This window comes from Laccaria bicolor, genomic scaffold, assembly GCF_000143565.1.
Source record: "Laccaria bicolor S238N-H82 LACBIscaffold_11 genomic scaffold, whole genome shotgun sequence".
Classification (NCBI taxonomy): Eukaryota; Fungi; Basidiomycota; class Agaricomycetes; order Agaricales; family Hydnangiaceae; genus Laccaria; species Laccaria bicolor.
In genome coordinates this window covers 830,641-857,401 of record NW_001889882.1, presented here as the reverse complement: position 1 = coordinate 857,401, position 26,761 = coordinate 830,641, and the positions used below count along the sequence as shown (strand labels likewise).

The 26,761-nt window shown below is 49.1% G+C and overlaps 10 protein-coding genes across 10 annotated transcripts; 3 read left to right on the top strand and 7 right to left on the bottom strand.

Moving 5' to 3' along the window:
- Positions 1-548: 548 nt before the first annotated feature.
- LACBIDRAFT_173782 (uncharacterized protein) lies at positions 549-1,957 on the bottom strand. Its single transcript, XM_001880665.1, has 4 exons — positions 1,559-1,957; positions 1,306-1,507; positions 937-1,250; positions 549-881 (listed from the first exon to the last, which is right to left on the bottom strand). Exons 1-4 carry the CDS (start codon positions 1,763-1,765, stop codon positions 708-710), a joined length of 897 nt encoding a protein of 298 aa, XP_001880700.1. The 5' UTR covers positions 1,766-1,957; the 3' UTR covers positions 549-707.
- A 470-nt stretch (positions 1,958-2,427) lies between these two features.
- On the top strand, positions 2,428-8,455 carry LACBIDRAFT_294219 (uncharacterized protein; the record flags this gene model as incomplete). Its single annotated transcript, XM_001880898.1, has 17 exons — positions 2,428-2,444; positions 2,512-2,523; positions 2,737-2,814; positions 2,873-3,332; positions 3,381-4,550; positions 4,607-4,796; positions 4,867-4,926; positions 5,132-5,153; positions 5,437-5,483; positions 5,506-5,545; positions 5,587-5,705; positions 5,744-5,804; positions 5,862-6,017; positions 6,075-6,140; positions 6,200-6,680; positions 6,730-7,962; positions 8,018-8,455. The coding sequence occupies 17 exons, from the start codon at positions 2,428-2,430 to the stop codon at positions 8,285-8,287; spliced, it is 4,482 nt and encodes a 1,493-aa protein (XP_001880933.1). The 3' UTR covers positions 8,288-8,455.
- Positions 8,456-8,621: 166 nt separating this feature from the next.
- LACBIDRAFT_297182 (uncharacterized protein) lies at positions 8,622-11,851 on the bottom strand (the record flags this gene model as incomplete). The annotated part of the gene is made up of 3 exons (XM_001880664.1): positions 8,622-9,437; positions 9,490-11,711; positions 11,761-11,851. 3 exons carry the CDS (start codon positions 11,849-11,851, stop codon positions 8,622-8,624), a joined length of 3,129 nt encoding a protein of 1,042 aa, XP_001880699.1.
- A 416-nt stretch (positions 11,852-12,267) lies between these two features.
- Positions 12,268-14,493, bottom strand: LACBIDRAFT_249620 (uncharacterized protein; the record flags this gene model as incomplete). The annotated part of the gene is made up of 3 exons (XM_001880663.1): positions 12,268-12,669; positions 12,721-13,100; positions 13,137-14,493. Coding segments are annotated over 3 exons (2,139 nt in total), but the record flags the coding sequence as incomplete, so codon positions are not given.
- A 533-nt stretch (positions 14,494-15,026) lies between these two features.
- Positions 15,027-15,659, bottom strand: LACBIDRAFT_297180 (uncharacterized protein; the record flags this gene model as incomplete). The annotated part of the gene is made up of 1 exon (XM_001880662.1): positions 15,027-15,659. The coding sequence occupies one exon, from the start codon at positions 15,657-15,659 to the stop codon at positions 15,027-15,029; it is 633 nt and encodes a 210-aa protein (XP_001880697.1).
- A 186-nt stretch (positions 15,660-15,845) lies between these two features.
- LACBIDRAFT_326951 (uncharacterized protein) lies at positions 15,846-19,201 on the bottom strand (the record flags this gene model as incomplete). Its single annotated transcript, XM_001880661.1, has 8 exons — positions 15,846-16,950; positions 17,002-17,348; positions 17,405-17,683; positions 17,881-18,436; positions 18,492-18,699; positions 18,781-19,023; positions 19,075-19,144; positions 19,199-19,201. The coding sequence occupies 8 exons, from the start codon at positions 19,199-19,201 to the stop codon at positions 15,846-15,848; spliced, it is 2,811 nt and encodes a 936-aa protein (XP_001880696.1).
- A 628-nt stretch (positions 19,202-19,829) lies between these two features.
- LACBIDRAFT_294217 (uncharacterized protein) lies at positions 19,830-21,657 on the top strand. The gene is made up of 2 exons (XM_001880897.1): positions 19,830-21,357; positions 21,407-21,657. The coding sequence occupies exons 1-2, from the start codon at positions 19,865-19,867 to the stop codon at positions 21,420-21,422; spliced, it is 1,509 nt and encodes a 502-aa protein (XP_001880932.1). The 5' UTR covers positions 19,830-19,864; the 3' UTR covers positions 21,423-21,657.
- Positions 21,658-21,699: 42 nt separating this feature from the next.
- On the bottom strand, positions 21,700-23,269 carry LACBIDRAFT_297177 (uncharacterized protein; the record flags this gene model as incomplete). Its single annotated transcript, XM_001880660.1, has 5 exons — positions 21,700-21,925; positions 21,991-22,206; positions 22,258-22,544; positions 22,600-23,217; positions 23,267-23,269. 5 exons carry the CDS (start codon positions 23,267-23,269, stop codon positions 21,700-21,702), a joined length of 1,350 nt encoding a protein of 449 aa, XP_001880695.1.
- A 121-nt stretch (positions 23,270-23,390) lies between these two features.
- LACBIDRAFT_297176 (uncharacterized protein) lies at positions 23,391-24,703 on the top strand (the record flags this gene model as incomplete). The annotated part of the gene is made up of 10 exons (XM_001880896.1): positions 23,391-23,442; positions 23,493-23,751; positions 23,807-23,852; positions 23,907-23,986; positions 24,037-24,100; positions 24,152-24,238; positions 24,287-24,303; positions 24,360-24,496; positions 24,545-24,614; positions 24,661-24,703. 10 exons carry the CDS (start codon positions 23,391-23,393, stop codon positions 24,701-24,703), a joined length of 855 nt encoding a protein of 284 aa, XP_001880931.1.
- A 13-nt stretch (positions 24,704-24,716) lies between these two features.
- On the bottom strand, positions 24,717-26,613 carry LACBIDRAFT_294215 (uncharacterized protein; the record flags this gene model as incomplete). Its single annotated transcript, XM_001880659.1, has 10 exons — positions 24,717-25,012; positions 25,091-25,135; positions 25,189-25,296; positions 25,348-25,390; positions 25,430-25,443; positions 25,510-25,608; positions 25,659-26,004; positions 26,069-26,382; positions 26,434-26,464; positions 26,521-26,613. The coding sequence occupies 10 exons, from the start codon at positions 26,611-26,613 to the stop codon at positions 24,993-24,995; spliced, it is 1,113 nt and encodes a 370-aa protein (XP_001880694.1). The 3' UTR covers positions 24,717-24,992.
- Positions 26,614-26,761: the final 148 nt, after the last annotated feature.

Here is a 26,761-nt window from a genome sequence, read left to right as displayed (position 1 = left end):
TTACAGGTGCCTTTATAGAGAAGAGGAAACATATGTATTGACGTAACACTTCAGAGCCCCCAAAAAAATTGAAATATATCCTCTGGACCCAACTGGCGACATGGTATGTTAAAGTCCATGGCGTCATGCAGAACTCGAATTACAATGGGGTGAGAATCGCGTTGAGGGAGACCGGAGGAGGCTGAGGGGACACAAGTGATGATTTTGTGTAACTGATATGGACCTTCCTAGGTACTATAAACGCAAATGTTGGACTTCAACGAAGTAAACCTCCAAACCATGCCGTTGTATCAGTCGCGTCATTCAACCATGGTTGCCTTCTGCATAAAAGCGGTAGAGCGACCTAGCGTATCTTTGCACCACTTACCATGGTATGGACATCAATAGTCTGCAACACCTGCTAGACGTGGCCTCTCAAGCCTTTTGAGGTATCAGAGCTTGTTTGGAGGATGAAGAGTAACACCATGGCCTTCGACAATGGGTATTTGGAGGAAGACAGCTCTGACAGCTCGGAAGGATTGACATGCATTACCTTGCCAGCCATACTTCAAGAGATGTAGAAACTAGCTCCCGGGTGAATACGAGTGAGAATTAGTGAGAGTATACATGATCTCATGGACAACATAATTGCTGAGATTGGGACAACGACAAACTCTAGCACCAAAATCCCTCAGACAAAACATTACACACCAATGTATGTACCCCCTCTAAATCCTCACCAAAGCGCCCATATAAACGATCTGACACACCGCCTCTAGAAACAGGAATGTGATTCTCCGCCGACGTTGGGCAGGATTGACGGTAGCCGTCGTTGTTGGGTTCGGATTTGTTGCTATCGAGATGGAAGGATCGGGGAGTACCATTGAGCGCAGGGAACGAAGCTACATGGTCTCATCAGCCTAGGCGAAAACGGCAAGGGTAGAAAAAGGGACGCACGAGGAAAAAAGCATTTGCCAGAAAAGCATAAACGAAAACCAGCAGACAAAGCGGGCCTTTTAGCCCCAGAAAACCCGCTGTAATCGTGACAATGACGCCGACAAATTTGTACCCGCCATACGCAAACACATCGACGACCTGGCTCGAATCGTTGATATTAAGAAAATAGCAACCTAATTTCACAAAGGCAAAGTCGAGGAGAACGACGAGGGTAGCTCGGGAAGCTGATTCGCCAAGGATCTGGGGTCGGAAGAACTTGTTATTGATGCCTGAATGTAGGGCTGTGAGGATGATGTAGGTTACGATGGCCATAACTAGGGGAAAAAAAGTGAGCCGTGGAGTGGTGAACAATCAACGAGAGGACCATACCGGGGATGTACAAATCAGGACAATTAATATCCTCTCGCGGGGTCTGCCACTCGCTCTGACCATGCTCTGACCTCCGTATCTTGCGCGCCCAAGGCTTGTGCGTCCACGGGAAGAGCAGAACCCTCAATTTTCGCATCACATAGGAATTGGACACATTAAAGTGGTGCTTCACTTGTGTGGCTGCTGGGAAGACAGTTCCAAACTACTAGTAGTGTCAATGAGCATCTGCATTGAAACTTTGAGATGGACGTACATTCCGCTGTACGTAGTCTTGACCAGCAGCAACTGCGCTATGACCAAGCTGCATACCCAACTGAGCAGTGGTGCCGTCGATCCCCCATGCGGCATAGTCTGGCTGGTGGGCGTGTGCGACGGTTGGTTGGGGTTGGTATGGGCCTTGTTGGTGTTGTTGTTGTTGCTGAATATGACCGTGCGGTGGCTGGGAATGTTGGAAGGGCATATTGATGTACGCTGGGACGTGTTGAGTTTGTTGAGATGGGTAGCCATGTTGGATGGGACCAATATTTGGGCTGGGGGAGGAGGAGAATCGTTGGTAGCCTTGGGGAGAGCCGGGAGTGGCAGGTGGTTCTGGAATATACGCCGGATGAGTGGGAACGGGGTGGCGAAGGGGAGGCGGGGATTGCGATGGGTAGTGTGCCATAGAGCCCAGGAGGTTATGTGCTGTGAGCGTGTAAAAGAGACGTGTCGCGCGCTACGACTTGCGTTCCAAACAACTAGCAAGAAATGCCTTCCTTTCTTACATGCAGGCTACCCATCCATCAAGCGAAAAGCACATATTCCATATCCGCCATCTACACATGGGGCATCTTGCCAAGGCATTCGCATTGCGAGACGCTCTGACCTGACGTTCACAAACCTACCGCAATACAACGTGCAGCCAACGTGCAGCCCTGCCGGCTTTTCTTTCTCCTGATTTGGATACGTTCATACAATCGCAAACAAGGATGGCAGAGTCTTCGGTCCTTGGCTTTCGTTTGGCAACACGATTTACTTTCATCCTGTTATCAAATTGTCAGAGCGATGTTGAGGAAGAATGCCAAGTTCTCTTCCGCCTCTGTTCCCGTTGGTTAGGCTGGTCATCAGGATTCAGGAAGTTGGAAAATGTCTTTTTTGGGCAGGTAAGTCACATCACCCACTTTCGGTGTTCACGGAAATATGCAAACGACTGCTGTTAATTGTACCTAGCACTGCACATGTGTAAGGATGACCTTGGGACCTTGACGAGCAAGGAGAACCATTCTATTCTACTTTGAGCGCCCCCATTGCTAGTCATTTATATCCCATACTGCGAAACTTCCCAACGTTTAGACGCCCAACTCCCGAGTTTGAACATTTATGAACAGCGAATCGAGCAGGTAAAGCCCATCTTATCATTGTGCCATCTACCTGTCTTCGCTAACGCTTACTCAGTCAACCTCCCTCCATCGAAAAGGAGAATTCTGGGGGATTTGAGCAGAAACAGCCTTCAGCCGTCTCTGAATTAGCATGGTGAAGCTCGTCGCAAACATGAAGTTATCATCCATGTTTACTGATATTTTTTCTGCAGCTGCCACCCTCGTCCAGAGCAGGCAATTGTGCAACCTCCGACTGCCCTTGAAGTCTTCGACGACCGCTTTTTTGCGCTAATTATCGGGATCGATGATTACCAGAATGAGAAGATTCGCAAGCTTAAAGGATGCGTCAACGACAGCGAAAATGTTTGCAGGTTCTTAACAGAGTACCTGCACGTAAACCCAGCGCACATCAAACACCTACGGGATGGGGAAGCGACGCGAGAAAATATCTTATCCGCTTTTGAGAAACATTTCATCAGCAATCAAGAGATACAGCCGAACGACGCGATAGTTTTCTACTTCGGTGGCCACGGCACTTGCGGAAAACATCTTGGCGGAAACATGCTGCAAATGATATGTCCTTATGACTACAGGATGGGAGCACGCGGAATTCATGATCACTTTATTGCCTCCCTCATGCATCGGCTGGCCAATCTCAAAGGAAACAACATTGTCAGTGTCATTATCTGCAGGTTGCGCCTCTCTAATATTGCAGTTTAGACGCAAATAATTGATTCCTGTCATTCTGGAGGAATGGGTCGGATACCAGATTTAGAGAATTCACGATTTCTAGCGCCTCTTGAGTCGCTTGATCCAACAGGGCTGGACGACGACATCGCGGACAGGGGGCCTAGTCGTCCCACAGAAATTGATAATCCTTTGAAAACACACGTTCTCCTTGCTGCATGCCAACACGACGAGCCTGCGTATGAGGCACATCAATGGACAGGTCAGTATGGTGGAGATTTTACAAGCCTCCTTCTTGACCTTCTCCGAGATCCGGAACGTAATCTTACCAATACGACGTATATCGATCTGTTCCACACTATGGAGCAGCAAAAGTACAAGTCGCGGCTACCAAAGCAGACGCCGTACGTGGAGGGTGATAACAAAAACAGGATTCTCTTCAAGACGACATGCCCTGTTCATCACTTCCCGGTGTTATTGCATGACGACGAGTCATTTTCGGTGGCTGCTGGCACTATTCACGGGGTTGATCTCGAGACAGAGTTCATCATCACCAGTGGCGACGTCAGCTTTCTAGGTTTGAAGCCGCATACAGTCTCGGGCGTCAGGTCCAGTTTCCACAAGCTCGACTTGGATAAGACCCTTCGGGATGACTCTACAGCCAAGGTAATCAAGTTGAATAGGCCGCTTATTAAGGTCCTCTTGAAGGAAACACCTGGCGATCCTTCAATTTCGGAGGGTAACGATGTCGTCATTACTCCATCTTCCGATGGATTCTGGAAGGTGGAAAGGCGTGATAAAGTTATCCCTCGTTATGCTCCAGGTTTTGTTGAAATTAAAGGAGCTCCAGGCACACGTGACACCAACCATGCCATCGCGGACGCCATAACTCATTTCACCTTTCACCTTCTCCACAGGAAACCAACTGTCGCTGACAACTACCTGGGTGTCAAACTTGAGCGTTTGGTCGCTTCGCACTCATCTCCCCGGAAGATTAGTTATTCTCCAGCATCCGATGGAGAGAATTTCTTCAGTGCGGACAATGTTTCAGCAAGCACGGACAACGTTTCGGGTATGGTTTCAGGACACGCAATACTCCCAGACGTGAAAGGTTTATTTTCCCTTACCCTTAGCATCAAAGACAATGAGACTCCTCTTTTCCCCTATGTGTTTGGTTTTGATCCATCCACCTACACAATTGAGGTATGTGAACCTCGTTCTTGGTGCTTCGGTAAGGGAATGCTCACTGATATCTTTAGAGTTTCTACCATCCAGAGCCATGGAAAAAAGGACCACTCAGTAAGAATCAAGAAGTCACAATTGGCCATGGCCCCGAAGGTGGAGATCCTATTGAGTTTTATCCAAACGAGGTTACCTTTTTCAAAATCTTTCTCACCACGACGTATGTTGACTTGAAAGGCCTCGAACAAGAGCCTTTCTCTGTCAACCGTAAGATGCCGGGCAGGGTGTCTACAGCACTCGATGATCTTTGGGAATCTTGGATCTACGTAGTTGAAAGTTAGGACTCCTATCTCCGTCACCAAAAAAACCTCAACTTCCACTTGGACTTTCGGTTACGGTTAATCTCGCTTTTGCAGGCAATTTTGATGACTTGGTCTTTCGTGCGCTGGGGTTTGCCTTACATTCCGACTTTTTTGACTTCTGAATTGTCCTCCAATTCTTGAATTACTTCCTATCAGTGTTTTTTTAATTTAACATGCATGGAAAATCCTTTCCTTTCTTACAATAAGTTATACGCCTACCTAGCTGCTAACAGGCCATAGTTGAGAGTTCTACTTATGCATTGTAAGAAACCCACCATAAAAATTTGATAAAAATACGTGAGAAAACGTTACCATGACACACGGAAATTATCATAAGTGCCAGTGGCATGCGCGCCTCGCACTGACACAGTGACAGCCACTCGCACCGGCAGGCCTTGGGCAGGCCAGCGTCAGCCACTACTAGCACTAAGATCTGCCACCCGATGTCTTTTTCATTAGGATTTAGCAGGAGCGCTTATTCCCCAGCATTCTCAAGGCGTTTCACATGACGTTTGCACGTCATGCCAAGAGTAGTATTTGGGTAGCCTAGATTCCTGCTCTGCTCTTGTGACGCCCACAACTTCGAGGTATGGTACGCTTTTGACTGATCGCAGCTTGTGCGGCTCATGACCAGGAGCAGGTCTATATTTTTAGGTTAGAAGCATGATGGAAGGGGTGTTACAGCTAACCCATAGGTATCGAAGCTTGTTGTTGGCCGCACGCCTGCTTCACCTTGCGGATGAGGTTTTCATTGATCATCACAAAAATGATGTTTGTGCTAAGAAGACTTCTTCACAAACCGCGAAGAGCTATCGTAAGTCTGGCGCGAGGGTCGAGGACCCGCTGTCCAAGGCATACGAATGGAGCACGACGCCAGTTTAGCAAATCCAGTTGACCAAGGATACACAGTGAGGTAAGACCTCCATACATCTCATCCGTTAGAACAATGTCAGGCTATATCAACCTGCAGTTTTTTTCACTTCGCATTCTTTTCGGCGGTCCGGGGGCTATGGGATGTGGTATGGCAGCAATTGAAATTGCTGGCCAATTATATTTCGTCCCTCCGAACTCCCAAGCGTCCAGACGACCAATTCCTCAGTTTGAACTCTACCGATGTGGATTACAGGTGATACTTATCTAGTAATTCTGCTGTTTCCCCGATTTTGCTAAAATTTGTACTCAGTCACGGAAAGGAGAATTCAAAGGTACCTGAGCACAAAAAGCCTTCAATCGTCTCTGGATCAAAACGGTGAAGCTCATAGCAAACATATCAATTTAACCGTTATTTTGCTCATACTTTATCCGCAGTGACCAGCCTGGCCAAGACCAGGCCATCGAGCAACATCAGCTTCCAACTGTCCACCCAGATAGCATCAACAACCACTTATTTGCGCTGATCATCGGGATCGATAATTATCAGGACGAGAAGATTCGCAAGCTTAAAGGATGCGTCAACGACAGCGAAAATGTTTACACGTTTTTAACAGAATCTCTTCATGCAAACCCAGCGCACATCAAACACCTACGTGATACGCAAGCAACGCGACAGAATATCTTATCCGCTTTTGAGGAACATCTCATTAATAATCAAGAGATACAGCAGAACGACGCCATAGTTTTCTACTTCGCTGGTCATGGTAGCTACGAAATTTCCGAAGAAAACTACCCTGCAGGGAACCATATAGAAACGATCTGTCCTTACGACGACAGGATGGGAGCACGCGGAATTCCTGATCGCACTTTTGCCTCGCTCATGCGCCGGCTGGCCGTTCTCAGAGGAAACAACATCGTCAGTGTTGTTATTTTCATATTCCAGCTCTTATAATATCGCAGTTTAGACAGCAATATTCGATTCGTGTCATTCTGGCGGGATGGGCCGGATACCAGACTCGGATTTAGAGAAGTCACGATTTATCGCGCCTCCTGAGTCGTCTTATCCAACAGGGCTGGACGACGACATCTGGAACACCGATCCTACTCTTCCCACAGAAATCAATGATCCTTACACTCCATATCCTCCATTGACATCGCACGTTCTCCTTGCTGCATGCCAACACAACGAGCTTGCGTATGAAGCATGTCTTTCGACAGCTGGCCACCATGCCGGAGCTTTCACAAGCCTCCTCCTTGACATTCTCCGACAACCTGGACGAAATATTACCGAAACGACGTATATCGGTCTATTCCACACTCTGGAGCAGCCGGAGAACAAGCTACGGCTACCAAAGCAGACACCATATGTGGAGGGAGATAACAAGACTAGGATTCTTTTCAGCATGACAGACCTAGGTCGTCATTTCTTGGTGTCATTACGCGACGACGGGACATTTTCAGTGGCTGCTGGCACTATTCATGGGGTTGATGCCGAGACAGAGTTCACCATAACGAGCGGCAAGGAGCGCCTTCAAGGTTTGAAGCCGTTTCAAGTTTCTCCCCTCAGGTGCGCTTTCAAAAAACCTGACAACATGACCCTCCAGGATTATTCGAGAGCCCAAGTAACCAAATGGAATCAGCTTCACCCTAAGGTGTTCTTCCAACTGACACACGATCGTCCTTCAGATTCGCAGGATTACGATATCGTAATTTCTCAATCCCCTAAAGGAAGAACGCAGCTGGACAGGCGGGATGGACTTATCCCTCGTTATGCCGAAAAAGTCATTCTACTCACACCTCAAGATGCTCAAGCAGACCTCTCCACTCCAAATGCGGAGACTTCTGCCATAATTGCCGCCGTAACTCATTTCAATTTTCATCTTCTTCGCGAAAGTCGCTTCAATATCATAGGCGAGAAACTAATGGTCAAACTTGAATGTTTGTCACCACTGCCTGGACAGTGGCATGGACTCAACACGAAGATCTCTTATTTTCCGGCCAACAACGGGGAAAACTTCTTTATCTCTGGAGAGCAGCTAATGCCACGGGCCAATATCAAGAAGGGGCCCAAAGTTTCGGCAGCGGCGAAGCTCCCAGACCTGAACCATTACTTCTCCTTTACTCTTAGCGTTCGCGACGTTCGAGCTCCTCTCTTTCCCTATGTCTTTGGGTTTGATCCATCCACCTACGAAATTGCGGTATGTGGATCTCGCCTTTGGCACGAGGTAACGGAACGCTCACCGATATCTTTAGAGTTTCTACCATCCAGAGCCTACGAAAGAAGGACCACTCAGTGAGAATCAAGCAGTCATGATCGGCTATGGCCCCGAAGGCGGAGATCCTATCGAATTTTATCCAAATGAGGTTACCTTCTTCAAAATTTTTGTCACGTCGACGTATGTTGACCTGAAAGGCCTCGTACAACAGTCGCCCTTCTCTAGGGGGGTTAGTCGTATTCCGACAAGGCCATCTCGGATTTCTCATGACTTTTGGGAGTCTTGGGTCTACGTAGTCAGAAGTTAGGATAAGTCCTGTAACCTGTTGATCAAGCTTTCAAGCCTGACAAAGATAAGTATCACCTAACTCCATGCAAGGTTCTCAACATCGCCCGCACACCTTTACGCCCTACCGCATCGATTGAGACTATGTATTTTTGGAGAATTCAATGGTAAACTTTGATAGTTTTTGTCGATTTCGTCTGTCCGCGTCAACTGTAAGGACGACACTGCAGCGACGGTCGTTCTCAACTGGAGGACTGATTATGGTAGCGAGAGATGTGAATTCATGGTAGGATACTGTACGAGGAAATAGGAACATGAAATTGTAAAGACAACCTTGGACGAAACAAATAAAGATATCAGTAACCGAAGTGCACATACGGAACCCATGTCAGGAATGCGTTGTCATCATCTCCGAGAATCTCTCGAACCTTCCTTGTAGCGTAATGTAAGGCGTAGGCTGCTCGAGTACTGTCCAATCCCTCCGATCCCTTCTCCTTGAGCAAATATTGATAAAACTCCTCCGCGAACTTCGGCCCATATAGATCCGAAATGCTCCACATCGTACCAACCACACCACGGCATCCAGCACCAAGCATACCAGCAGCGAGATGGACAACTTCCTCCGATAATTTGAGGTCTCCTTTGCTTGTCTGGCATGCTGAAAGGAAAACCAAGTCCAGGTTCGGGATTTTCTGCTTCATGATCTCGAGCAGCTCCAAGCGGCCATCGTGGAGACAGAGGCCGCTTGAGAGAGGCTGGTGGACATCTTGCACTCCATGGCAAGCAAAGTGAACCCAGCTACGAGATTTCATCTCTGCCTTCACGTTCTCTACAGTTGCCTTGGAATCCTCCAGCAGTAGCGCTTCAATGGCAGTTCTTTTCATCAACGTTTCAAGGTCATGCGTCTCTTTTCGGGTCAAGGGTATTGAGGAAAGACCTGGGGTGTTTGGTTGGCTGATAAGGAGGATGCTGGTGCATTTGGAGGAGGTAGATGATGCAGTGGATCTATCGTTGAGGGTGCGGAAAGTTGGTGTATATGACGAAACCACGAAATCGGAGACACAGGATCCTGGGTTGTGTGCTGCGCCGTATATCCCAGCTGCGTGGAGTGGAAGAAAAGCAAGCGGGCCAGTTGGACACCACCATATACGGCCACAATCTGAGGGATTGAGCTGAGAGTGCAAAAGATCAGTACAAATGATTTCACTATAGGCAACACCTTACAGAGTATCCTAGCGCTTCAAGAATTGGTTGGACAACTTTGCGCCAAAGTTCATTTAGGACAAACAACATGGATGATGGGTTAGGTCGAACACGCCGAGGCATGCGATCTTGATCCTCCACCTCCCGTTGCTTGAGTAGGTCGAATCGAAGGATCTCCTGTAGTTCCTCTGCTTGCACAAGACTGAAGTTCTCCAGAGGGATATGCAGAGGCTCCTCAATCCCAGCTATAACAGCCAAAGCATCGCACCGGGTTTTGTGAATGTTAAATATGACAAGTGGACCATCGTTGGGTAACGAAGAGAGGATGTCGGTGGCCTTGGGTGGCTGAAGAAAGTCATGGAAATCTGGGAGAGCCCGAATCTCCTCAAGCAGTTGCTTATATTCTGTAGCGTGGATGGTGTGATTTAGAGTGTCATCCTGAAGGCGGATGGCTTCTACAAGCGTAGGGTGTAGAGAAGGAAGGGACAAAGCTGAACGAGTTCCATGGGACTCTAGGGCCCTTGCGATCTCGATAAAGCGATTGGCCAAGGACGGGTTCTTCATGCGGAGATTGTCGATTGGGGTACGGAGTTGGTTGAGCTGATTCCACACCAAGCAGCGGCCTTGCTCAAGCCATTCAAGTGCACGATTAGTGCTATCGAAACGGAGAGCAGTTGCCACAGCAGATCCCACAAGATCAGAGTAGCCCCGAAGGTTAGCATGACGGCGATTGTTTGTTTGTTCCAACCCAGCAACTTCTGAGAGCAAACTAATGGCAAGAGCGAAGTCAGTTAGACATTGGGAAGGGTCATGGTCAGAAGAAAGCATCGCTGCTTCCTTGGCAGCCTTCAGGCGAATGGATGGGGCGCCATTTGCCTCAGCAGCCTGACGGTATGAAGCAATGCTGTTCTGGACATCGGGCAAATAATTGGTGCTGTTGAAGCGATCTAAGTACGAACTGCCCAGGTTGCTGAACCGACCCGGAAGGTCAGCGTGGTCAGAAGGAGTGGATTCGACAGCTTTCTGGTGGTAGGATATGGCGCGGTCAATATCCTGGAGGTCGCGGGTGCATTTGAAGCGATGTGTGTACGATATTCCAAGGTGGTTAAACCCAGCCGGAAGCCGGGTGTGGCCAGAAGGAGTGGATTGAATAGCTTTTTGGTGGTAGGATATGGCATGGTCAATATCCTGAAGGCTTTCAGAGCAATAGAAACGACGTGAGTACGATGTTCCTAAGTTATCTAACAACCCCGGAAGCTCAGCATGGCCAGAAGGAGTGGATTGAACAGCTTTTTGTTGCAGGGATATCGCATGGTCAATATCCTCGAGGTCAAGAGTGTAATTGAAGCGAATTGCGTACGCATTTCCAAGATTGTTGAACTCCGGCCCTGCAAGGTAAGTACCAGAAGGAGTGGATTGAATAGCTTTCTGGAGGTGGGATACAGCATCGTCAATATCCTGGATGTCGCGGGTGCGTTCCCAGCGTTGTAAGTGTGAATTTCCAAGGCTGCTGAACCAACTCGAAAGCTCAGTGCGTCCAGAAGGAGCACATTCAACAGCTTTCTGGTGGTAGGATATGGCATGGTCAATATCTTGGAGGTTTCCGAAGCGTTGAAAGCGACGTGAGTATGAAGTTCCAAGATGGTAAAACCAAAGCGGAACGTCAGCATGGCCAGAAGGAGCGGATTCGACAACTTTCTGGTGGTAAGATATGGCCTGTTCGAAATCCTGAAGATCGCCAGTGCGGACAGAGCGGCATGAGTACAAATTTCCAAGGTTGCTTAAAAAACTAAGAATGTCAGGATGGCCAGAAGGGGTAGATTTGAGACCTTTCTGGTAGTAAGATAGAGCATGCTCAGTATCCTGGAGATCATCACCAGTGGCTTCAAAGCGACGTAAATACGAACTTCCAAGGTTGTTCAACCGACCTGGAAGCTCAGCATCGCCAGAAGGAGTGGATTGGACAGCTTTCTGGTGGTGGGATATGGCATGTTCAAGATCCTGAACTTCGCCTAGGCATGTAAAGCGACTTAAGTATGCATTTCCAAAGAAGCTGTAAGCGAAAGGAGGGAGATCAAGCCCAAAGGAAAGTGCATTTTCACAGTGAAAAACTACTTGAGCAATGTCGTCGGCGTTTCCTGTCTCGTTGAAACGGCGCTGGAATGATATAGCAGTCAGAATTGCTCGCTGGATTGCTTGCTGGATAGCATTCATTTCACCTGACCCAAAGGGTGAGCTTGGAGCTACAAACGGGTCAATAAATGGATCTGAATGCAGTCATCCCTCACGTACACACCGCAGAAGTCATCCTGACTCCTACGGGATTGTCCTCTTTCACCGATGCAAATACATGCTCTGCTGGAGCGCCCACAGACACAACCATTTCAAGTGCATGTAAGGATAACAACAACTGGTCTTGGGCGGATCGAAGAAAGCAAGGTACTCACCGGTTTCTGTCGTAGTCGCTCTGTCGTGCCAGGTGTACGTGGAGGAAGAAGTATAGAGGGGTGAAGAGCGCTGGGGGACTTACAACGGTCCTACGTGAAGCGCTGGCAATCACAGCACCTCCAAATATGCCATACGGCAATCTTGAATTACGACTTGGGGGCAATGTATTCAGAGATGTGCATGTCCTCAAGGATCGAAACTTTGGAGACGACTGACGCGTCCGGAAGCGCCATGAATGGGCAATTTGAATTCAAATTCGGGTCACAGTTGTTTTCATTGATCGCCAACTTTAGTACATGTTCATTCTCCCATACTATACGGCGTACATGGCTCATAATGTAACAATTGTAGCTAATAGTCACCTCCCTGGACCAGCTTCTCCAACGCCGTTCCACTTGATATCTGAAATTCTGACGCCCCGCTGCTGGTCATCACGCCTCCCTTCTTCGTGAGCCGACCTTGAGCACGAACTATGGCTTTCATACGTTTTTCCGCATCGCCGTCATGTTGCTCCCAGTCCTTAACCTTCACAGCAATCTCCTTCGGTCGTTGACTTTTAGACTGACGGAGTTTTGGCTGTTTTGCTTTCTGGGAAGTACCAGTTACTTTTGTCGGAGCGTCGCGCAAAGCGAATGCTTTGGCAAGATGCCCCATATGTAGATGACGGATATGGAATATGTGCTTTTCGCTCGATGGATGGGTAGCGTAGGCCCGCATGTAAGAAAGGAAGGCATTCCTTGCCAGCGCAAGATTCTAAACAGACTTTAAGAATGAATGTGCACAAGCATTAAAAACGGAACATACGTCTTTGCTTCGTAGAACCCAGCGCTCAAACGCCAGCTGAACTTCGGTTGCGCGCTCCTCATACTCACTACTTTTGCCTCCAAATCCTGTCCGTAAAAGACTTTCCACCGCCACACCTGTCAGAGAAGCATTCTGCTTGGTATCATCAGTGCTTTTACCCTGCATTTTCTCCTCTACCCACTTCACCCACCCAACTTCGCTTGGACCAACTATGCTCCAAGCTTCACCGCCCTTCCCAGCGCGTGCAGTACGTCCAACGCGATGAACGTACTCAGTCGCGCCACCCTCGGCTGGAAGATCATATTGGATCACCGCACGAACAAGAGGAAGATCCAAACCGCGCGACGCCACGGATGTGGACAAAAGGACTGAGGATGAGGCTTCCTGGCTGCTATCCTTGTTTTTGCCCTTGATACCAGAAAACTCTTTTATTGATGCAAGCCGTGTTGAAGTGGGAAGGGATCCATGAAGTCGATAGACGGAGACGTTCGGCAAAAAGGAGCATGTGGCTTGAACCCGCTCAGAAGCTAGGGGATTTGTCTGGGGTTCAGCCTTAATGTCCTCGTCGCTGTCGATTTCAGAATCATCTGCGGAAGGCTCAACATCATCGTCCATTGTTGACCCCGCAAGAAGTTTCCAGTGAAAGTCAACAGAGTCTGTACAACTCAGAAAAACAATGATCTTCGTCCCACGATTGCCTTGGGCTTGTGCGACCAAAGTTCGAAGGAGAGCAACAAGAGCGACGAGGCGCAGCTTCAATGGCACGACCACATATTTCTGTGAGAGCTGAGATGGAGGGGTAAATGTTTCGGATTGGGTAGAAAATTTGTCTTCCATTGACAATACATCCGTCGGCTTGTCCGCCTCAGTGGCCTTGATCATAAGTGGATTAATAAGTGCCGTCCCAGCCAATTTCTGAACCTCCTCGCGAATGGTGGCCGAACAAAGGATCGTCCTCCTACGATGTTCCCAATCCCAGCCCCCAACCTCTGCGCTTTTACCTTCCGCGATCGCTTGCTTCGCAAGTCGTCGCCGTCCATCCAGACCTTGAATAATGCCTTTAATGGTTTCTTCAAACCCAAGATCCATGAGCTGATCAGCCTCGTCAAGAACCAGCCAGCGACATTTCCCCACATTGAAAGACGATGTATTTTGGAGATGATCAAGCAGCCTGCCAGGTGTGGAAACGAGGATAGGCACACCCTTTCTCAGTTTTGCTTTCTCATGCGTCCGGGTAGAGCCACCGACCAACAATCCTGAGACTAACCACCGAGTCAAACGTGTCGAGTTGTCAGACTCGCCCGTCCCACCATCCTCCTCTGGTCGTAGGCGAAGCTTCAAAAGAGCTTCCAGCACATCGGATATTTGTTTGGCGAGTTCGCGGGTAGGCGCAATGATAACCGCCAACGTCCCGATGGATCGATCGATGTAGGACAGAGAGCTCAAGGGCAACAAATCTTGAATGATGGGAAGTAGAAAAGATAACGTTTTGCCGGAACCTGTCTGCGACTGTATAAACACGTCGCGGGCAGCAGCCGTATCCAAGGCAGGAGAAAGGAAAGCCGGCAGGGCTGCACGTTGAATCGCGGTAGGTTTGTGAACATTCATTTTATTTGCGAGATGGGATATAAGTAATGGATTTAAACCAAGTCCGGAGAATGTGGAAGCATCCAACAACGGCGCATTGCTAGGTGCTCCAATAATAGGGCGTGAAGAAACCTTTGCGGGTGCTTCAACCTGGGGATTGTATGAGAAAAGAGATGAGATGATTTGAGTTGGCCTGGCGGGTCGATTGGAGGTGGTGGGCTGCTGCTGTTGAGGGGCCTCTTTCCTTGCCCGTTTGGCTGGGGGAGGACCAACATCCTCTGTCGGTAGTGAGTCTTCGGTCCTTGGCTTTCGTTTGGCAACGCGTTTTGCTTTCAACCTGTTCGAATTTAATCGTCAGAGCGATCTTGAAGAAGAATGCCAGGTTCTCACCTATCCGTCCATCTTCCACCTTTCTTCCCGTTTCCCCCTTTTGTTGCTTGAATATAATCATCAGGCGCGATGTTGAGAACCAAGTCGTCGTCCATTGCAGTTTTTTTTTTCAATTTTTGACATTGCTTGCACTGTGTAACTGTTGTTACGTAATACATCTCTCTCTCCATTCCAGCGCAAATGCGTGAGATTGGCGAGAGATATGCAAAATGGAGAAACTAGAATTTTTTTAAAAGAACGCCATAGTAACGTTAACCAGAATAACTATGTGAAGAAGAAAGAACGCGTGGGCATGATACCGAGATCTATGCGCGACAAAGAAAACGTTTTTACAATGCGAACAAAAAGTCAAAAGTGACGGCAGGTGAGTAAAAAAAGAAAGAGGGAATGGGAGATGATGGGTTGTGTGCGGCCAGCAAGGGTCGCGATGGAGATGAAAACGGGCAGGCAAGCAACGTTGAATGATGTGATAAGTACGGATGCGTTGTGACGGTGGGTGCAATGTGGATGGATGGATGATGTCGTAAATTTAGCAAGAGATAGATGCATGAACAACTAAATGGAAAAGAAAAAGGATAAAGGAGAGTGAGCGTTTGGTTGGTGGCGGAATCCGATGCCGTGAATATGGAAATGCAATGAGTGTGAAGGGGTGGGGATATGAATCCGGAATGAAACTTTTGACCCTTATTGTACAATCGAGATATGCGAGACGGAGAGAGAAAGAGAGAAGGAGGGTGTGCATGGATCGAAAACGAGCGAGTCGTGATCCAAGAATTCAAAAATCCGAAAAAAGAGAGAGAAGGAGTGTGGGAGCAATTGTCAAGGAGACAATCGTCAAAAGAAGTAGATGTGAGATTGATATGTTGTGAATGACTTTGCAAGCAAGCAAAATAGATGAGGGCGAGCAGTCGATGGTCGCCGTTATGAGTGCAAAAATATGTCCGAGTGAATTGCGATGCCATGGTATGCGTGGTGGGTTGGGTGTGGTGATGATGAGTAGAACAGTTGTCGTTTTATCCCGAGTCGGGCGAATCCAGCGAACGAGCGTCGGTCGATGTTAGTGTTACACAATGTACATCAGATGGAAGGGAACGGTCTTCCTATCCATCTGGTTCTTCCTTCCGAGCGTCTTACCTCCTCCCTCTCGTCTAATGCAATTGAAAAGCGCTCCCCAGAGCCAACTTCTCCTCATGCTCGCCCTCACCCTCGCCATCCGCCTCGTCCCCAGGTGCAACAAGGCTGCCAAATGATATTCTCCTAGCTGGAGCAAGACGACGGACTCGTCTCAACGTCTTGACCTTCTGGGTCGAAGGAGGAGTTGGACTGGCGGGGATACTACTCGGAGACCTTGTAAGGATAGCAGTCGCAGGAGGTGGCACTTGAGCCTTGCTCGCGTTCCCACTGGACGGAGATGGCGAAACGACGGCAGGGGTGTTGGAGGGGTTGCAAAGATGGGGAAGCTCGGCTCCAAACATGCTCGGGTTCCTTTGCAAATTCATAGGCATGGGTCGAGCCGCTTTCTCCTTCTTCTCGGCAGACTTGGGCTTGGGACTCTTTGGGGTACCTTCTAAACAAGCGACCATGCCCTTGGATTTACTTCTACTCTTGAGAGGAGTTTTATCTTTGGCTGGGGGCAAGGGTGGTTTGTCCATCAAGGGAGAAGGTGCACTGCTCATGGGCGACGATGCTGGTGGGGTGGCCATCCCAGGGCTGTCATCGGATGAGGGAGACCCCGCCTTCGTCCTGGGTTTTTTAGCCTGTCTGGTACGTATCTTTTCTTCTTCGTCTGAAGAAAGGTAAGATCCAGAGTCCTTTCTCACATGACGCCGGTTTTCGGCCTCGCGTTTCGCCTCTTGGGCCAAAGTACCAAAAGAGGGTGCCCGCTTGAAGCCGATGGAGGTGGGAAGTGTGTCCTTTGGGGGCGGTGCAGGAGGGGGCGCACAGAAAGAATCCGAACGGAGAACACGTTGCACGCGTGGGTCCGCCAGCGAGATGCCTTTGCTACTGTTGCTAAGCATGGAGATGGAGGCCGAAGAAAGGGACGAAGTGGTGCGACGTAGGGCACGTGGATGGGACGAAAGTGAGGAAAGGCTGGTGAGGGTGGAAGAGCTTGGGGTGGATGGGTTGATGAGGGAAGGAAGGTCACTTAGTAGGGGAGGCGAGGTATCTCTGCGGTGCAGAGGCGAACGCGTGCGTGAGTAGGGGTGATAAGTGGGATTATTACGGTCTGTGCGTTGGAGACGATTGGAGAGTCTGTAAAAAGTATGTTAAACAGAAATTTGGAGTAGAAAAAAAAAGACGTACTTTGCAATATTATCATTTTCCTTGGCGTCTATCTGAATGAAATCCATGCTGGACTGCCTGTACAAAGGTCTTCTGGACTGGATGCCATCCCGCAGGTGATTTTCTTCGCCGTCGTGATAATAAGGGACCTCGACCTCCTCTTCAATGACCTTGCGCTGCTGCTCTTCCTCTCTGGCCTTGGCACGGCACAGCTCGATTATTTTTACGCGTGTAGCGCGCAAGGAATGTGGCCAGTCTGCTGGGCCTTTAGCCTGAGAGACGCCTCGTGCGATTTTATCCAAAAGGTTTGAAGGAGGGATGGGGCCGTTAAAGGGAGTGACGAGATGAGCGGGAAGGGCGTCTAAAGTCTGCAAGGAGGGGGAAATAAGAAGCTAGGGGCAAGGGGGGGAAAGAAAATACTGACCCTTGAGAGAAGCAGCACCTGCTCTGGTTTCCAGTCATATTCCATGTCGTCGGCATTGGAGCTATTCCAACTGTCCGTGCTCTTTCTATTATTTGAAGCGAAAAAGATAGGTGAGCCGCAGCTTCGAGGTGTTTGAGGAGCTGAATTTGCAGATAGACGAGATGAGCGACGGTGAGGAAGGGGAGGATGGGGAAGAACAATGGCGAGGGGAGAGACACGAGTTGAACGACGTGTCTGCATGTTGATTAAGTTAATGGAAAGAGAGACAAGGTTGATTAGCTGCAAGACGGATGGGCAGCGAGGAGGGCAGTGAACAAAGGGCGTAGAAGCGTATGTGTATGCAAATAACACCATACAAAAATGGACGCGATCTCATTTTAAAGCTCCGACTATGACTGCCCCTGATCTTCAGAACGTGTTTTGCATCGTGTTCATCATATCATACATACTAGAATATCATATCATTTCATACTCACCTTTCTAGTCAAGCTTCGAAGCCTCTCCGCGTTCTTTCGCCTTCTTTCAATGTCCACATCCACGCTCACGTTCACACGCCCGATCCCTCCATTCATCTTGGGCGCCACCGTATAACTTCCCAACTCCCTCTGGGGAATCATCACAGCGTTCTGCTTCACCCTTCCCTTCTCTCCCTCCTTTGCTCGGGCTAGAATCGCATTCAGCCTCTCCCCAGCCCGCATGTCCACATCCCCGCCTTCTTGCGCAACAGGCACAACTCGATCACGGTATGACGCCGATCGTTTGATGATGGGCCGCGACCACGTCGACACAAGCTCATTCGCAATCCGCCCAATATCACCTGTAACTCGCTTGCATTTAGTGTAGAAAAGAACGACCCGCCCAAGTCCGGATTCTTTCAGAACAGCGCTGTCAATGAACTCCATCTTCCTGATGATGTTGAATAGTTCACGCTGGATGTTAAGCGCAGGTAGAGATCGATCTGGGAGGGGTTCAAGCCATCTCCGTACTGCTTCCAAAAGGTTGTTGTCGATCATCGACTGTGCCAGTGCGACCCTAGTGTAACAAAGGGGTCAATCAAATGAACAGTGATTTGCCCCTCTGGACCCACTTTCGGAGCGTTTCCATCGCCTCTGGCAATAATTTAAGTTTGGCAGTCGCTGGCTGCTTCTCGCTGTTGGCCCGGATGTCTTCATCAGCTGCGGCGTTCATCGTCTCTCGAAGCCTCGCCACCTCGTCATCAGCGAAACTGTCCAATGATTCCTCGTTGGCCTTTTTCTTCCTCTGCCTCGCCGCCTTTTTAGGTTTTAAAATGGCCTCTATTCGCATGTCTAGTCGTATTTTATTTGCTAGGAAAACAATTAAAGTACCAGAGAATTCAAAGAGTAGCACAATCATACCTTGCTCTGGGGGCAACTCGCTCAAATCGACCTCGACAGGTTGCTTTCTCTTTCTTTTACGCTGTACCGGCCGTCGTTCAGCATCCTCAGGACCCTTCTTAGACAGCCGCTTCTTCTTAGTGGGTTTAACAGGCCGTTGTTGCTCATAGTCGTCGTCAGAGTCGCCCCCTGACGATTCGTAGTCATCAACGGGTGGCTTTACCGCACGCGGTAGCTCCTTTTGCTGAAGCTGTGGTTGGAGGTCTATAATAAAAATGTGGTTAAGCTGTGTTGATGTGATCCCTGTGGCCGCACCTTCGTCCTCATCGGATGATAGTTCTGACTCTGAGCCTCCAAAAACTTCACGTTCTAGCTCATTGCGGTCCTTGAAAAGCGTAGGTGAAGGAATTAGAAAGAAAGTGGAATAGCGCCTACGTACCATGTGTGAATGTAGTCGAGGTACAAGTGTTGTGACGGGCCGACTCCCACGACGCTCACCGCTCTTTACTCGTTCCGTCAACAACCGGAATGATGTCTATTGGATGAATGTCGGCCTACATCGATGAATTGCGACATCTCAGGGCATATTTGTTATTTAAATTGGGCTAAGCTTCACTTTAGCTCTGCACGTTTGCGGGACTTTTCAACGTTCGCTCGTCTGAAACTTGTCTCTCTCCTCCGCGCTTTAAATCATGCCTTCTCTCCAACAGAGAAACCATCCCCGCATAATGAATAGACCTCTTCCTCCAACCCCTATCTCCCTCCGTTTCACCCGTCGCTCCTCGTTGCTCCCTCTCCTCTCCAGCCCAGGGGCCCTCTCAGTTCTCCTTGTTCACCTTGACTGGGTCGATGTATACACCCTACTTACCACCTGCAAAGCTTTTCACAACCTGATCAACTCTTTGCACCTAAGAGACGCTATTCTTGCTCGCTTTGTCACCTCCTATGCTGCCCTCTTGCCCCATCGAGACCTTCGTGTCTACCAGGATGTGCAGATCACTGTCAGAGACCTCGACTTGCTTCGTCAGTTTTTCTTAGCTCCACCTGGCTCTCTTTGACATTTTTTGTAGTGATATCCCAGAGGGTTCCCCTCCACCGCTATCCAATGCATTCGCTCCGTATTTTAACAACCCTCTACCCTTCTACAGAAGACGACGATCTGCGAGCAAAACTCGTGGCTCTCTGCCAAGCCCATTCTCGTTTCGTCCTCCTCCTGCAATCCCTGGTACACAGCTCTTCCGCACCTATGCCAGTAGAACCAGAAGAAATAAAATGGAAATCCCGCTTCTCCCCTGTCGATAACCTCCGCGAGTTGACCTTTCCAGCACCACTATCGTTCGCCATACCCCCTTCGGCTCCACCCCTGACGGAAGCAGGACCCTCGAGGTTAACCAAGCATGCTCGGCATCGGTCAGTTCCGAACCAGCACGAGTTGACCATGAATTCCACCGCGCTCCACCCTCTTAGGGCGACGTCATCTTCGCGTCCATCCGCAGATACCGTCTCCTCCATGATCTCGCGTAATAACAGCGTGATCAACAAAAAGGCACGGCGACTATCCATTTTCCGGAACAGGGACACACCCCTGCTGTCGCCCCCACCGCCGGAAGAGCCTCGTGCATTGAAGATCTATTCCAGTACCTGGCGTCGAGGCACCTCTCAGGGTGAACCAGCGGAGAGTGCGTTTCCGTCGTCTTCACGGTCACTCAAGCAGCCTCGTCGATTTGCTGCGACGAACGGCTCGAGCGACTCGTCCGTCTCGGGAAGCCCGTCCCCGCCTCATTTTTCTAGGTCGACGAATTCCTTTGTTGGGAGAGAGTACCCTGCCCCAATCCGTATGGCGTCTCCTCATGATCTGAACATGGCTACATCGCGGATACGGGCGCCTATACTCCGCGTGTTCGTGCCGTGCTCAAAGCTGGAACACGAATCGGAGAGTGTACCCCTTTGTGAACGGCAGCTCGTCGAGTCAGGACTATGGGACCATCTCTCCACGGGAGATATCATCTGTAACCTGGGCTACGTCCCCCCAACGGACGATTCCTCTTCAGACGACAACTACATCCTTCAAGATCCATCATTCCACCGGAGAGGGTCGTACCTCCCCAACAGCAACCACGCACCCAGCAACTCCAACGCACAGCGGAAATGGCTCATATTCAACGGCCATTTCCTTATACCCTATACCCCACCAGACGTGCTGCCGCTATACGAACCCCTCAACCTCCCCACTCCATTCTACTACGCACACATCATGCCACCGCTGACCAACATGACCTTCACCATCACCCGGCTGCCCGTATGCGATGACGTCCCGCAGTTGACGCTCATCCACTCATCGACCAAGGTGCGCAGTCCCCATTCGCCCCGTGGATACGCGATTGTGAAGAAACATGCGTGGACGGCGAGGGTGGTGAGGATGCGGACGGGGGGCGAGGGGGAGATGGGGGATGGGTGGTTTGGGGAGTGGGTTTTGGAGGGGGAGGGGACGAGGGAGGGGAAGCAGGTGTTATTGGATGCGTTGAGTGGGTGTGAGATGGGTGTGAGGGAGTGGGAGCTTGTTAGGGAGAAGAGCGGTGGGGGGAAGCTGTGGTTAAAGTGAGCTTTTTTTCGGTTCTATAGTCCGCATCCTGACGTTTGGTATCAGGCTGCTGAATACATAATAGTACGATCTTTTATTAGCATGCACGATTTTTTAGGTATGCCTACTCACGAAAGACAATCGGACGGATGGAATTATCTTACGGGACACTGTTTTACCATCTTAACTCGTAGTTACACACATTTTATTCAAGCATACTTACATACTGATTTAGTTACCCCACATTGCTTTTTTATAAAGCCACACGGACCACATAGTTACTTACATCTTGGAAGAAAAACTTATGCGCAGGGCAGAATAATGATCATAGAAGAAAAGAGGACAAAAACTTGAATAAATTACAGATACAGGCCCTCAGGTGTTCCTTCGTTCTTCCTATACAACACCTTTTCCCTCGCAGAAGTAAAGTCGGCTTTCGTAACCCTCATTCGCCGTTCGCGAAGCGCAAGCAACCCAGCCTCCGTGCAAACAGCCTTGATGTCCGCCCCAGAAAGGTCGTCTTTTGTCAAGATGAACTCTTCCAGATCCACATCTTCACTCAAACTCATACGCGACGTATGTAGCCTGCATCAAAAATAAAATAAAATTGAGTGAAAGATCGTGAGTGATAGCGTGTCAAATCGGCCCACCTGAAGATGTGTCGCTTCGTCTTCACATCGGGCAACGGAAACTCGATCTTCCTGTCGATGCGGCCAGGGCGGATGAGGGCAGGATCGAGGGAATCAATGCGATTTGTCGCCATGATAACTTTGACGTCTCCCCTAGTATCGAAGCCATCCAGCTGGTTGAGAAGTTCCAACATTGTTCGTTGAATTTCGCGCTCGCCTCCTGATGTTGAATCATATCTGACAAATTGTGAGAAATGGCTTTCAGAATGTTGCAACATAGAAACGCACCGTTTCGTGCCAATGGCATCAATCTCGTCGATGAATACAATACTTGGTGCGTGCTCCTCTGCTACCCTGAACAGCTCGCGAACAAGTTTTGGTCCGTCGCCCAGGTACTTCTGGATGAGCTCCGAGCCCACCACACGAAGGAAAGTCGCAGACGTTTGGTTTGCTACTGCTTTCGCGAGGAGTGTTTTACCCGTACCAGGGACGCCGTACAAAATGACACCTTTGGGGGGTTTGATACCCATTTCTTCGTACAGTTCAGGATGTGTAAGAGGCAACTCCACAGATTCCTGGACAATATCTTTGTTAACACAAGCACCATCAATTGATGTTCAGAAAGCGCACTTTAATCTCCTGAATCTGATTCTCGAGTCCTCCGACATCTGCATAGCTTTCCGTTGGAGCTTTGTCGAGCTTCATGATGCTAACCAGGGGGTCAGCGTCGTCTTGCAAGACACCAACAATAGCTTGTGTCTTGTGGTGAAGGAGTACTTGGCAACCAGGTTCTAATAGATCCTTGTCGACGTAAGACATGATAGAGACGTAGTGTTCGGGGCCAGAAGCGGTGCTGATAATGGCATGGTCGTCGTCGATAATTTCTTCCATGGTTCCTACCGCCATGGGGCTGCCACGCAAATCATCCACCCTTGACCGATCCTCCTCATTCTTCTCCTCACGAGTCGCCTCCGGCTTCAACCGCTCCTGATTCTGCACAAACTCCTCCTCAAGGAGAAGATAGTCCTTGATGCGCTCCATCTTAAGTAGCTTGAGACGGCATCGCGTTGTGGGGAATACAGCTGGAAGCTTTGAAGCTGCAGAGGGACCACGTCTCTTCTTTTTTCCGACTCGAGTGGGCAGTGGGGGTTCCCATTTCTTCTTCTGAGGTTGTTGGGCCTTTCCTTTATCCTTGTCTGTGTTTCGGTTGTTGTCCGCGGGAGGGTTCGCGCCTGATTGTGCGTTTCCCTTTGCCTACGGTCAGCTTCAAAAGCATTCGCAATGAAAACTGACATACCATAGTTAAATGTCGTGAAAAGGATGCAAATGACCAGGACGCGTCAGTGGTGTGACGAGGGTCAGGGCTGTGACTGTTGCGTGACAGTGACACTTCTGTGGCATCCTGCTCAACAGTTGACACGATGGACTCGGTTAGAACACCCCTTACAGCAAGTTCTCAATTCATACAAGCAGGTAATCTGTTACCAAAGAGTGTAATTCTGGTTACTGACCATGTTGTTTAGATGACGACGACGACGACTTTGACGAGGAAAACATACCAAGTTTCGCACATCCAGCACTAGCAAGTGCGCAGTCCCCGCCACCGCTCACAAATAAAGGGAAGGGACGCGCTAGATTCGAACCTGAGCAACTCGCACCTTCATCGGCGAATGGGAGACCAGGCACTTCAGGTCTTTCTGGAAACATAGGAAGCTCTTCGCCCCAGGCTACAGGGAGGGCTGCGACAAGGCAGACGATTGGTGGTGTGCGGGTAGAGACTCGGTAAGCTACAAGCGTGTTTCTATATACAACTCGTTGAGCTTCATCATCTCCTCAGCTTTTCTGGAGGTGATACTCTAGATGAGCCAGTCACGGCCACAATTGTGCGTCAATGCGTCCTGTGACCCGCCTTTTATCGTAGCTGAAACAGTGAGCAGGCCCGAGACCTGATGTCCATCTATTCCAAGCTTGTCCAAGTCTTGTATCCACGACGCTCCAGCGGACGGGAAGTTCTGCGGTCAGACATGCTCACCCACCTGTCATTCGCCATTGATGGTGTTTCAACAGGGATTGGGACCTTTGGGGTCCATTGCTATTATGCCTTACGTTGGGTATAATGCTCAGCATTAACGTTCGTGTCATTTGTTGTCAGCGTCTTCAAGGTTCCTCATGCGAAATTTAGGCACCTCCTTCGCAATCTCTGGGTGTTTTCACAAGTGTCATCGTTATCTGTTCTCTTGGCGCCCTCGTTGTAACAGTCCAAGCGAAGGTAATTTACCCGCTTCCTAAACAACATGTTGGCTGACTCGTATGCCAGCTCTTGGGCGGCAGAGTGTAAGTTGGGCCTACTTCTGCCTCCTGAGTCGTTGTTGACCTACTTGACTACATAGCTCGTTCTTCCAGGGTCTTTGTGTTCTAGGCTATTGCATAGCTCCCCTAAACATCGCCGCGTTCATTGCATGTTTTGTCCGAATCATCTACATTCGCGCCCCGATTGCTCTACTGGCATGGGCTTGGTGTATCTGGGGTTCGTCAACGCCTCTCTTTTGGTACCCGGTATTGATATTCATTTTAGCTTCGGTCAACTTCCTTGATGGCACTAAAATTGAGCAACAACGCATCATACTCGCGGTATACCCATTGCTGTGAGTACCCCGTTGTTTATTTGATCAGCACTAATTTTTGTCGTAGACTTTTCTATTTCATCTTAGCATGGATGATTCTGATTCAGTAAAAGAGCTACGTTTGGTACTCGAATAGATTATATTCCATCAAAATCAGGACACATCCATGAAGGCAGCATTACACGGTGACTAAGTGGTAACCCACAACTGTTGTGTAGGAAGTAGGAGCAACTGTCGTTGACCTCCATATGATCCCGCCTATTTTTTTTTGTAGGAAAATTCGTGGCGTTTTTCTTGCGAGGTTCTCACCTTCGATCTTTGAACTGGATTAACGAGTAACGAGACAATGACCTAAGAAAGAGTTCGCGTCACAGATAAAGTTCCAGGATCACGATGCATCTAGTCACCAAAATAAACAACTAGAAAAAATGGAACGGCGGATCAGTAAGATCGAGCAGTTCAAGCGATAATGAAGCGGAAGACAGGATAGTACTTACAAGCCAGTTTTCCAGAAGAGTCTGTCGCCAGGTAGCAATCCAATTCTATAGTGGACGACTTCAGCAGAAGGAATAACTCGAGAGAGATCGATAGATACCTTGGACATAGGTCCCGCTGCGCAACGTCTCCTTTCTGGAAATACCATCCGTGTAGAAAATATCCCCCTCATTCATTGAGTGCCATCTGGCATCATCCCTGAGCGCAGCTAGCAGGTGACTTTTTAGAACAACTTAGAACAGATACCATTGTCGCTCACACCAACTGTAACTGGCTTTGAGTTTCTTTGTGAAGGTTGAAGGCTATTTTCCTGTCATGTAAGGTGTCTTTCAATAACTTACTACGGTCAACCTCACTATCGCGGGTGAGATTCCATTTCTACCGCCCTCGTTTGCCTTTTTTCTTACCTCAGCAAGCTCACGTGCGTGTGCTAGCTTTGCCTCTTCAAATTCTTTCTTGATCTGTGCCAATGCTTCCTTCAGCTGTTGTGTCTCGTCCGGATCCTCCTTGTCACCTGAACCTAATCGAAATCTCCATCGAGACTAAGTCCTGAAATTCATTAATCCTCACCATCTTGCGTTCCCGTTTCATATGTAATTGCTATAGGCCGGTCTTCCATAGATCCTGGGAACGTATCAGAGAGGAGGGTGAGCGCATCACTGTCGTTTAATGCAGAGTCGCTGCCCTCATCCTGAAATAGCTGAACATTGTGGCCTGATAGATCTTCGGATATGATAACGCAAATTTTCAAGGAAGACACAGTGTGAGGCGGGGGCAAAGAAAGAGTGTTGACACGGCCCAAAGAGGGATTGTTCTCGTCGAAAGACGTTTTTGAAACAATGTCACCGTCGTCGTCGTAAACGCGATAGTACACTGAAAATTTGTGAGGTCGACGTTCGAATAACACATCATAGAGCTGCACCGTAACGTTGTTCACAATCGCGTTCAAATAGCTCTCGCGGTCTTATGGCACTCGTTACCTGTGATCTCCTCTCCGCGGCTCGTTTATCAACAACCAGCGCCATTGGATCTAGATCTGATGCGCCTGGCCCAGTAGTCCCCTGAAGCGAGAGGCGGATTGAACCATCTAAAACTGCCGTTTCCGAGAGAGATTGAAATAAGGCGCAATTTTGTAATGCTAAACCCTCAGTCTTGCAGAGATGCCTCAACAGAGAGGCGGCGGTCTGAGGGGGTCTTACTGATGAGGACACGATCCGGCTGATAAAGTGGTCGTTGGAGTAGATGGGGTTGTACGATTCGAGTGGACCATCTCTGGTGTATAACCGATAGTATACTGGGCGAGTGGTTAATGCCAATTACAATCAAAGGATAGAGAAAGGCGCACTGTAACGCGCTCCGGGTTTCAATTCAGGTGTCTACTTTGATGGTCAAGACACAACAGTGCGTAAAATGAGGAGCCGTGGACGCTCACTGGCTTGGTTTCACCCCTACCATCCTCGGACAAACATTTCCTAGAGGGCTTTCCGTCGCCGCTGTTCGTTGGTCTTGTTTCATCAGTGGGCATCGGAGGTGCTGGCAAACAACTTTACCCTGGTCGACCCTGGTGGAAGGCCCAGGGTGATCCAAGCAATGCGCGCTTGTTATGTATTGAAATCCGGAGTAAGGGGCTTTCTGAATAAAAAGAAACCCAAGTGCACCATCTCTTGATCCCC

Bases quoted from the DNA above. Each gene is read 5' to 3' on its own strand.
- LACBIDRAFT_173782 (XM_001880665.1), bottom strand. From the start codon at position 1,765: ATGCCCTTCCAACATTCCCAGCCACCGCACGGTCATATTCAGCAACAA. The intron at 1,251-1,305 runs GTATGGTCCTCT...TTTTTCCCCTAG, and splicing joins TCCTGATTTGTACATCCCCG to TTATGGCCATCGTAACCTAC. The intron at 882-936 runs GTGCGTCCCTTT...GAGACCATGTAG, and splicing joins TGGCAAATGCTTTTTTCCTC to CTTCGTTCCCTGCGCTCAAT.
- LACBIDRAFT_294217 (XM_001880897.1), top strand. From the start codon at position 19,865: ATGCATTCGCTCCGTATTTTAACAACCCTCTACCCTTCTACAGAAGAC.